The sequence below is a fragment of the Erinaceus europaeus genome, chromosome 2 (genome assembly GCF_950295315.1).
Source record: "Erinaceus europaeus chromosome 2, mEriEur2.1, whole genome shotgun sequence".
Classification (NCBI taxonomy): domain Eukaryota; kingdom Metazoa; phylum Chordata; class Mammalia; order Eulipotyphla; family Erinaceidae; genus Erinaceus; species Erinaceus europaeus.
In genome coordinates, this window is record NC_080163.1 from 5,530,899 (window position 1) to 5,541,219 (window position 10,321).

General features: G+C 51.7%; 2 protein-coding genes across 3 annotated transcripts in view; both read left to right on the forward strand.

Moving 5' to 3' along the window:
* LOC103126074 (sialic acid-binding Ig-like lectin 12) overlaps nucleotides 1–6,176 on the forward strand; it is a 167,974-nt gene extending 161,798 nt beyond the window's left edge. Inside the window, exons 3-5 of one of the 2 annotated variants that reach the window (XM_060175164.1) lie at nucleotides 4,961–5,054; nucleotides 5,360–5,440; nucleotides 5,671–6,176. In XM_060175164.1, coding sequence (XP_060031147.1) covers nucleotides 4,961–5,054; nucleotides 5,360–5,432 — 167 coding nt within the window. In that variant the 3' untranslated portion in view covers nucleotides 5,433–5,440; nucleotides 5,671–6,176. The remainder of the gene's footprint in view (nucleotides 1–4,960; nucleotides 5,055–5,359; nucleotides 5,441–5,670) is intronic. The other variant, XM_060175169.1, reaches the window with a different exon arrangement.
* LOC132533478 (sialic acid-binding Ig-like lectin 8) lies at nucleotides 2,459–3,274 on the forward strand. Its single transcript, XM_060175316.1, has 2 exons — nucleotides 2,459–2,857; nucleotides 3,167–3,274. Exons 1-2 carry the CDS (start codon nucleotides 2,480–2,482, stop codon nucleotides 3,206–3,208), a joined length of 420 nt encoding a protein of 139 aa, XP_060031299.1. The 5' UTR covers nucleotides 2,459–2,479; the 3' UTR covers nucleotides 3,209–3,274.
* Nucleotides 6,177–10,321: the final 4,145 nt, after the last annotated feature.

A 10,321-nucleotide genomic window follows, 5' to 3' on the forward strand; every position in this document is an offset into this window, starting at 1 on the left:
ACCAGGGGTCAGCTCCCAGGCTGAGAGTGCAGTGAGCTTGGGGAGGACATGAAGCCACTGCCGGAAGCTTCTCAAAGAACAGGGCCTGGCCAGGGTGTCCCTTCTGGTCTCACAGAGTGACTGAGTGTGTGTTGAATACATGAATGAAGGAATGCTGCCTCAACTCGCTTGTTCCTCCTTCCTTTCCTCTGTCCCAGACACTCCCACTGGGCTAGAGATTTCCTGGCTTCCAGAGTCCCAATGAGACTGGCATTCTCCAGGGGAGGCAGGAGCTGCCTGACACTGGTGTAAACACAGTAATCTCAACAGTGCCTCAGATGTTAGTTGGTGTGCATGTGTGAGTGTATTGAGTTAGTATGTGTATGAGTGGTGTGTGTGTGTGTGTGTGTGTGTGTGTGTGTGTGTGTATTTGAGTGTGTGAACGTGTGTACGTGTGGGAGTGTATCTGTGACTTGTGCGCAAATGTGTGTGTGTGAGTGTGCTGGTGACTGTGTGTGTCTGATTGTGTGGACAGTGTGTGCATCTGTCAGGAGACAGGACATTGAAGGAACTGACAGAGAGCAATAAGCAAAGGTCTTAGCAAGAAGTCCCCAAGGGGGCAGGCAGATGCCCCCCCTACCCGCATGCCCAGGAAGGACAGTGTTGAGAGGGGACAGAGAGCTGGGGGCAGAGCAGACAGGAGCCAGCACCCACAGTCCTGGCGTCAGCTCCTCCACTGGCTCCTCAGCCCAGCCCTCTGCAGGGACACTGATGCTGGGAGTGTAAACGGTGCAGCCCCAGGGATAATGTTTGGGGAATCCTCCAGCCAGTCAGTGTGGAAACACCATCTGCCCTGCAGTTCTACTCTGAGGATAAACTGAAAATCCATGGAGGCACATCTGAAAGGGGATTGTTGCAGGACCTCTGAGGAGGGAATCTCTCTACTAATAAGTGAGCACTGCAGTAGACTTGTCGGACTAGCAACGGGAGAGAGAGAGATTACCCAGGCACCAAGCTTGTGGCGGCAAGGTCGTTCAAATCTTTATTTATCTGAACGCCCCAGAATCAGGTGGTAGCATACTTGGTTAAGCCCCGTGGTGCAAACCGCACTGGCTGGCGTCAGCCTCCCAGTCAGACCGCATGCGTTTCTCTAGGCTGAGTACAGAAGAGCCAAATCGGAAGCAGAAGTGGTTTGACAATACCATGCATGGTTAGGAAAGGGGCAGAGAAAGGTAAAAGGGGGCTGGGAAAGGTAGGGGCTTCCTTAGCAACTGTTGCTAGGGGGTTAACTGGTAGGAGTAATAATACCCTGCAGTCTTGAGGGTAGGAAAAGAATATATTGAATGAGCAGAATGGGTGGGGGAATAGGGAGGAGGCCTTAAGTCATTTGTTAGACAAAGCAGAAGACTGATATGTAGATAATAAAAGGGCAGGACATAGGATTAAGGAATGCAGGGTGGAGCAGGGGGAGCTGGCTGAATGTTTTAAGGATTGCCAGGCTCCTGGAGGCAGAAAAATGCAGGGTTTCTGGAGACAGGGAGGGACTGACAGGGAGGCAAAAAACTGAGTAGGTGCCTCTTCCGAACTCTACCTCACAAGAGGGAGTCTCATAGGAAGATTCCTTTCCTCAGTTTCCCATTTTTCAATGGGAAAGGTCTCAACACACTCAACCTATTTCTCACAGTATACCCAGCATGTCCCCGTTTTTTCTTTATTTAATGGCTAAGAGTAAGGATCAATGTCTGCAAAAGATGTCATGTCTGTAAAAGATGGCATGTCTGTCATAGGGAGGGCAGTGTACGCATGCACAGAAACCTTTTGGGCAGGAACCTGAATGATATCCTGCAGGCTTTTTTTTTTTTAATAACAGGAATAAGACAGGGAGCGATAAGTAAGAGTAGCAAGGGCCAGCATGAGGCTAAGGGGAGCCCTGGGGGGGGGGGGGGCTAGAGGGCTGGGGCCTGACAGCTGAGGGGACGGAGCCTGGCAGGCAAAAGGATGGGGCCTGACAGCCAGGGGACTGGACCTGACTGTGAAGGGGAGAGGCCTGACAGGGAGGCAAAAAACAGAGTCAGTGCCTCTTCCAAGCTCTACCTCACAAGAGGGAGTCTTATAGTTCCCGATTTTTCAATGGGAAAAGCCTCACCATGCTCAACATATTTCTCACAATATACCCAGCATAGACTGACTATGTGACAGTAGTGGCACCGAGTGACAGCTGAGCTGATCCCCGCACCGGTGTGATTTGGGGAGCCCACCCCACCCTTCCTTGGTCCAGGGTCACAGGGGTGGGAGTAGAGGGGTGGCTGAGTTCCACGGCCTTCCTGCCCCCACATTGTGGGTGTGAGCTTCCTCCTCCAGGAGGACTCTGCTCTGACCTCACCTCATCTTCCTGTGGGGCCTCCTCCGAACCCTGTGATGCTAGTTCCTGAGACAGAGGAGCCCTGAGAAGCCGTCCTTGTCCGGGGGGGGGGGGGGGGGCAGCACCACAGCCTCAGACATGCCGCTCCTGCTGCTGCTGCTGCTGGGCCTGCTGTGGGGGAGCCTGGGGGCCCAGGGCCAGAAGGGGAACAGCCCTGGTTACGGGCTCCACATGCAGGAGTCAGTGACGGTGCAGGAGGGGCTGTGTGTGCAGGTGCCCTGCACCTTCTCCTACCCCCGGGATGGCTGGGGCGACTCCACCCCGGCTCACGGCTACTGGTTCCGGGAAGAGGCTAATACACTCAGAGACACTCCAGTGGCCACAGACAACCCACAGCGCAGAGTGCTGAAGGAGACCCAGGGCTGCTTCCTCCTCCTCGGGGACCCCAAGGACTACAACTGCTCCCTGTTCATCAGAGACGCCAGGAAGGAGGACCAGGGAAGATACTTTTACAAGGTGGAGAGAGGAGGGTTAAAGTACAGTTACTTTTTTAACTTTCTCTCAGTGAGTGTGTCAGGTAAGCAGGACTCCAGAGACTGGGGAGGGTGTGTGTGTGTGTGTGTGTGTGTGTGTGTGTGTGTGTGTGTGTGTGTGTGTGTGTGTGTGTGTGTGTGTGTGTGTAGGAACCGGGGTCTTGGACAGGGCTGTGGGGACCCCCTCCTAGTAGGAGGCTGGGGTTAGTGTTGGTTTCAGAGGGAGGAGTTGCCAGAGCCTGAGGCATCTCTCAAGACCCCTTCCTCATTCTTGTGTCCCCTCTCCCCGCAGTCCTCACCCACACACCCCTCATCCTCATCCCAGGGACCCTGAAGTCGGGTCACCCAGTGAACCTGACCTGCTCTGTGCCCTGGGCCTGTGAGACGGTGAAGCCCCCCACCTTCTCCTGGATCAGGGGTGCCCTCACCTCCCAGGGCCCCAGGACTGCCCTCTCCTCTGTGCTCACCCTCACCCCACGGCCCCAGGACCATGGCTCCAGCCTCACCTGTCGAGTGACCTTCCCTGGAATCAATGTGAGCACTGAGAGGACCATCCAGCTCAGCGTGACCTGTGAGTGCTGCCCTGGACCTGGGTCACTGAGTGTCCTGCCCTGGACTTGGGTTCCCAGGTGTCCTGAGAGAGGGAGGGGTCAGGTCAGGGCCACACACTGGGGAAAGGTCCCTGAATCTGGGCTGGGAGGGATTCAGGAGTATGCACCTCCTTCATATGGCTGTGAGAACAAAGGCTAGTGTCCCTGGTCCTCACCATTGACCTCCACCAGGTCTCTCTGTCACAGACCCTCCACAGAACATGAATGTCTGTCTCCTCAGGAAACAGCACACGTAGGAGGAAACCCTTCTAGAAGCAGGGGTTGGAGTGAGGGGTTAGGATGGTGTTCCAGCCTCAACCTAGTGAAAAGACCCTTTTCTAATAAAAACCACTGCCACCACCACCACCCCACCCCGGGGCTGTGGTGCTGGCCCTCTGGGCAAGGACGGCTTCTCAGGGCTCCTTACCTCAGGAACTAGACATCACAGGGTTCAGATCAGGCCCCACAGGAAGATGAGGTGAGGTCAGAGCAGAGTCCTCCTGGAGGAGGAAGCTCACACCCACTCTGTGGGGGCAGGAAGGCCATGGAGCTCAGCCATCCACCTACTCCCACCCCGGGGACCCTGGGTGTTCAGGGTCAGTGTGGTTCTAATCAGGAGTGTGGCAACCATGGCAGGGCCCCCCTGTCTCTGTTTCTCAGTCTGTGTTTTACCCTCTCAAGGGTCTCCTTACACTTCCTGTGCCACTCTGATCCTTTTTTTCCCCAGGACCCACATTCCTAGAGAATAGGTGCTCTGCTTCTCACTGAGGGCCCTTCCCTGCACCTGGTCTGTCAGGCTGAGAGCAACACCCTTGCAAGGCTGAGTGGGCTTGGGGGAGTGGGACCTTAAACTCACTGTCCTCACATCTTGGGGGCTAGAGATGCCTCAAGTAAACATCAGGGGGATGTTGGGGGGATTTCAACTCCAAGGATAAGCACCCCCTGGGCTCTCAAAACATCAGGGGGATGTTGGGGGGATTTCAACTCCAAGGATAAGCACCCCCTGGGCTCTCAACACATCTCCGCGGTCTCCAAGAGCCAGTCCCTGCAGAGTGAGTGTCCAGGGGCTGCACACAGGGCCCTCCTCCTCACGGATTCTGCTCCTGGGACCCTGAGTCACCTGAGACCACTGCTGACAGTCGTGGATGGGGAGGGGAAGGCCCAGGTATTGGAATCCCGCACCCAGTGGGTCTGCAGACACGAGTCCAGGGTGGGATAGAAACATGTTTGACACAAGTAGATCTTGAACTGGAATTGGCATATTGCACCAAAGTAAAAGACTCTAGAGTCGATGGGGGGGGGGGGGAATACAGCCCCAAAAAGGATGACAGAGAACCTAGTGGGGGTTGTATTGTTATAGGGAAAACTGGAAATGTTATGCATGTACAAACTATTGTATTTACTGTCAAATATAAAACATTACTTCCCCAATAAAGAAATTTTTAAAAAGAAACATGTTTGAGTCCAGCAATGAGCCACCCTCTCCCTCCCTGCAGGGAGCCCAGAGCCCCTGGCTGAGCTGATTCTGGTGGCCATCTTGGAAGCTGCTGTCAAGTCCCTGCTCCTCCTCCTTTGCCTGGTCATCCTGCTGTAAGCTCTGCCCCAGGGAGGGACAAAGGGAGGGAGGGACAGAGGGAGGGAGGGAGGGAAGGCAGGTGCTGAGCCCAGAAGCAGCTCTGCAGGGAGCTGAGGGTTCAGTGTTCACCTGCAGGAGGCTGGCTGGGGAGGCTCCACTCCCAGGGTCAGATGGACCTGCCTGCTGGGCTCCACTGGAGTTTGGGGTCACCCTCCATCTCCCCCTCAGCCACCTCTCCAGACCCTCACAGGGAAGGGCTGAGGTTTTCTTTTTGTTCCCCTCTATGCGGGCTCACTAAGTCCCTGCTTTCTTCCTTCAGACTGAAGACCCGCAAGAAGGAGGTGGTCAGGCCTTCACAGCATGAGAGGATCCCAAACACCACCAAGTATTAATCTCTCAGGTGAGTGCAGAGGCTGTCTCTCCCCTACACCCCCACACCTCCTCTAGGATGGCCTCAAGATTCATAGTGATGGTCGACCTTGTTCTTGTTCCTAGTTAGACCTCTCTGACCCTTGGTGCTCCTCAATCCTCCTCTCTCCTGCTCTCTGCACCCCTCCCCTCATCCTCAATCCTCCTCTCTCCTGCTCTCTGCACCCCTCCCCTCTTCCTTCGTTTTTCTCTTCCACACAGGCTCCAGACTAGAGTCCAGAGACCAGCACTGTCCACAGAATGAGGACAGTCCAGCCTCCTCTCCATGGACAGAGACCACATGCAAACCCACAGGTTGCTCAGTCCCCTGTCACCTCCTCCTGGATTCCTTCCTCTCCTGTAACCCCAAATGTTCACCTCAAATGGACAAAGGCCAGTGACTCAGAGATTCTGCCTGTGCTCTTCCTCCTCCTGATTTCTGGAGTAGTATATATAAATGATTTGCAACAGTTTGTAACAGACTTCTTTAGGGCATCTATAAATTTGAAACCTACCCCACCTACCCCCAAGCTCCAGGTGTTTGTAAAAGCCCTGAAAAACTTTATACCTTTTATGACGTCTACCTATCTTTGTTCCTGTATGCAAAATGGTGAAACATTTGTCAGTCTTTCTTTTTGTATAAAAGGGAAATTTTACTTAACGTCAGTGCCCAGAAAGTTTTACAATGAGCTGCTCCTGGTGCCGATAAACTGTTTTCAAACATCCTACGTTGGTCTGCTTCTAAATTCTGCTTAAAAGACCTTCTGTTTTGATCATCACATTAGGTTCGCTTGTATTACTTACGATGTGGTCTATTTACAGAATCACTGTTGTACCTGGGTCCCGCCCTGCCTGCAGGGTATTGGTTTCATCCCCACTGGGTAGAGGGAAGCTTTCTATGCTCTGTTCCCGCTCTTTTTTGCTCCGCCCCCTCTCCTAGTCATTTCCTTTCCCTTGCCACTTCCAGTGAAGAGATGCATAAAAGGCGATGGATCTGATCAATAAACGAGATACTGCTTCCCAGCTCAGTCATGAGTCCCTGGTCATCTCTCTACCGCCTGTGAAGCTAGAATGGAAAATGGCACCCTGAACAGGGACTGGCAGTCCTAGGTGTCATAGTCTCTGTTCTGACTCCCCCATTTATATTCCCTGCCACTTCCTTTCTGCCCGCTCAAACTTGTGGAGACCTCCAGTCACTGTTAGTGAAAATTTCTCAAGCCTCAGCTCCTTGGAGATGCCCAGAGAGATGGGGGAGCAGTGCATCCAAACTCTTTCATTCAGAAGCTGTCACTATGGAGGCCAGAAGGATGGATTCAAAACCACGAGAAACAACACTGCAACATGTTGGGTGTCTGATTTCTTTTCTGCAAGACAGCAGGCATGACAAGGAAGGGGTGGCATGTGGAGGGACAGCATCCAGTCCTGAGGTTGGGTGGAGTGATGAGTGAGCCAGGACCTGAAGGTGGGAAGAGAGCAGGTCCTGAGTTTGCCCAAGAGAAAGTGATTCCAAGGACAGGGAGAGGGCAGTGAGTGAGTGTGTGGAGAAGCCCAGGGCTGAGAGCTGTGCACACAGCAGGATCTGATGACTGACAGCAGAGGAGTCAGGGGAGGAATCTCAGGGGCTAACAAGTCTCACTGTGAGCGAGAGCTGTGAAGACAGCAGAGAGGAAGGGGCAGATCCCATGGGGTATTGACATGTAGGTTAGTGTAAGGGTCTGGATCCTGGGAAGAGAGAGGGGGCTGACGTTCATTTAACAGGGTCCCTGGCAGCAATGTTAACAACTGATCCAGAGCAGGCCCCTGACAGCACAACAGAAATGGGGGATCAGTCTGGACATAGCTCAGGATGTTAGAGTATCAACATGCACATCTGAGACCCAGAGATGGGGGAGCCCTGGTCCACCTGAAGCAGTGACTCCATAAGTGGGGGAGCAGGGGAGTTCTATTAGGATTCACAGGAAGGTGCCATTGTTTTTTTTTCTTCTGAAAGAATTTTGAGGGTTTATTAATATTTGTTTTAGTATTCATTGATATGATAGGACAGAGAGGATGCAGATATGTCCCCACTGTGCAGGTGTGGATGGTGCACTCTGCCTGAAACCTGCGTGGAGGAGAGAGAAGTAGGAGGAATCTCAGTGGTGTCCCTCAGACCAGCCTCTGCCCCAGTCCAGCTGCCTCCTTCCTGCAGCCCCAGTGACCTGCCCTCCCCTGCCCACTGTTGCCCAACAGGCCCTGACAGTATGAGGAACAGGGACACTCCAGCACATGCCCTGCAGATTTTTGGGACACCCCACGTCACCCCTTGACCTCACTTCTTTCCTGTCATATGCACAGGGAGCTTGTAATATTTGTAATTCTGTTTCATGTGAGACCCTCTCTCCACCCTGAAGTAGTATGTCCCTGTGTCTCCTGTCTTTTTGTCTCTGATGTCCAGAGAGCAGTTGCAGTTCTTGGGGTCCCTAGTGAGTAGGAATCATCCCTGGGTCTCCTTCAGCACTTCACTCTGTGGGTTGCTTGTGGCCACTGGATTAAACCTGATGTAATGACCCCAGCCCTAAAACCATTAGCCAGACCCTGGTGTGGTGTTGTTCCAGTCATGCCCGGGATAGGAGACTCTGCAGGGCACGTGCACACACAGGCCCTCCTGCATCATCATCAGTTCCTGCAGCCGCAGCCTGTAGTCTGCTCCACGAGCCCAGGAGCCTGCAGTGAAAAGAGGGTCTGTTACAACCCATGCCCCCCTCACCATTCCCTCGGGTCCACTCACCTGCCCACAGTGGGGGCAGCAATAGCAGCAGTGATGTTGATGGTGGCAGCATCTGGGGAGTGAGAGTAAAAAGGCTCTGGAGTCACAGGACTGAGAGCAATCACTGACAGGAAGTCCAAGGGGACCAGAGGAGACTGAGCTCAGAGGAGGAAGTGGGTGTCCACACATGGCTAGAACTGCTGGGGTCATGGGATAGGAGGAACCTTTTCTGCCCACTGAGGAGGACCTGTTTTCTTGCTCTTGTCATGTCCTGTCCCTCCCATCCTGCTGTGTAGGAGGCAGTCATTCATTCATTCATTCGTTCATTCAAGCCATTCACTCACTTAGCAAACATAGTTGAAGGTCTGAGTCTTGGGTGGTGAGTCCCATGTGTGAGGGACTGTTTAGGGTCTGTGTGAGTGCCTGGGGAGGAATGAGTTAGATTGTCCTATATAAAGTGTGAGTGACTTGTGTGCCTTCATCTCACTGTTCACTCATTTCCATCCAGCTCTTCCTGGAGCACCTGTTTCCTTGTGAGTGGGGAGGAGGGACACAGGAGTCTGGTTTGAGCCAGTGAGTGGCTCCCACACAGTGGCCACATTCCTCCCCAAACACACAGTGTTGTTGGCATAGAACAGAGAGTGTGGAGTCTGGTGTGTGTCCTGGTTGAGCACACTGATTATTTTCTTAAAAGTGAGCCTGAATGGACCTGCCAATGCCCATGACCAGTGGAGAAAAAATTAGAGAAAGCAGACCTTCCACCTTTTGTACCTCATACTGATCCTGGGTCCATACTCTGAGAGGATAAAGAATAGGAAAGCTTCCAGTAATTCCTTTCCTAGGGATATACCCCAAGGACCCCATAACACCCAATCAAAAAGATATGTGTACACCTATGTTCATAGCAGCCCAATTTGTAATAGCTAAAACCTAGAAGCAGCCCAGGTGCCCAACAAAAGATGAGTGGCTGAGCAAGTTGTGGTATATATGCACAATGGAATACAAAACTGCTATGAAGAACAATGAACCCACCTACTCTGACTCATCTTGGATGGAGCTAGAAGGAATTATGTTAAGTGAGCTAAGTCAGAAAGACAAAGATAAGTATCAGATAATCTCATTCATAAACAGAAGTTGAGAAAGAAGAACAGAACAGGAAACTCAAAGCAGGATCTGACTGAGTTTGGACAAGGGCACCAAAGTAAAAATCTCTGGGGTGAGGGTGAGGGTGAGAGAGGATGTTCGGCTTCACTGGGGTGGGGGCATGAGGAAGGATGGGATGGGACACAGTCTTTTGGTGAGGGAGAATGATGTTTATTTGCACTCCTTTTGAAGTGTAGTCATATAAATCACTACTTAATTAACATGAGAGGGGAAAATTGATTGAATGTCTCAAACTTTTAATGTACGGGGCATAGGCTGAGTCTTTGAAATGTTGCCTCTCTTAAATCTTAGCCCAGGAAGAACAGAAACAACTGGTGGCATTACTCTGTAAAACACAGCTATACACAAATAATATCAAAGGACATAAATTACGGTGACTTTGTGTATGATACAGAAAATCCTAACAAAGGGATTCTCAAAGTTAACCCAATTGCCAAATAATTTGATTACAGCAATAACTATCTATTGCCTTCTTAAACCCTAAGACAACAGGAACCTCCTGCTTCCTCTATAGAGCCTATAATTCCCCCAGTCCTGGAACCTCTAGGGTGAAGCTCACTTTCCTGCATGCTTCTCTCAATTCGTATCAAATAATATTGCATCTGCTGATCCCAACCTAATCAACACAAGGAGTACCACCTCAGCATGCCTCACTTCAGACTGTCTAGAGACTCCAGGTGTGGAATGTCAACCCTTCAGCCTCATTACTCGGCGGGTTTCCTTTCATTGTATTCTCTAATTCCATTTCAGGTTATTCACTTCCTAACAAAGTCCCAAAACCTAGATATAGACCAGGTCCCATGAGATAGGGCATATGTTTACATGTAGCCATAAATTAGAGCAAAATATATACCTGAAAGCAAAAATGCACAATAGTCAGCAATGAGTCAGTATATGCAGCAAGCAAGTAGGCCTAAAAAGATACCATACAGTTCCTAATGAAATAGTGTCTACTTAGACTTA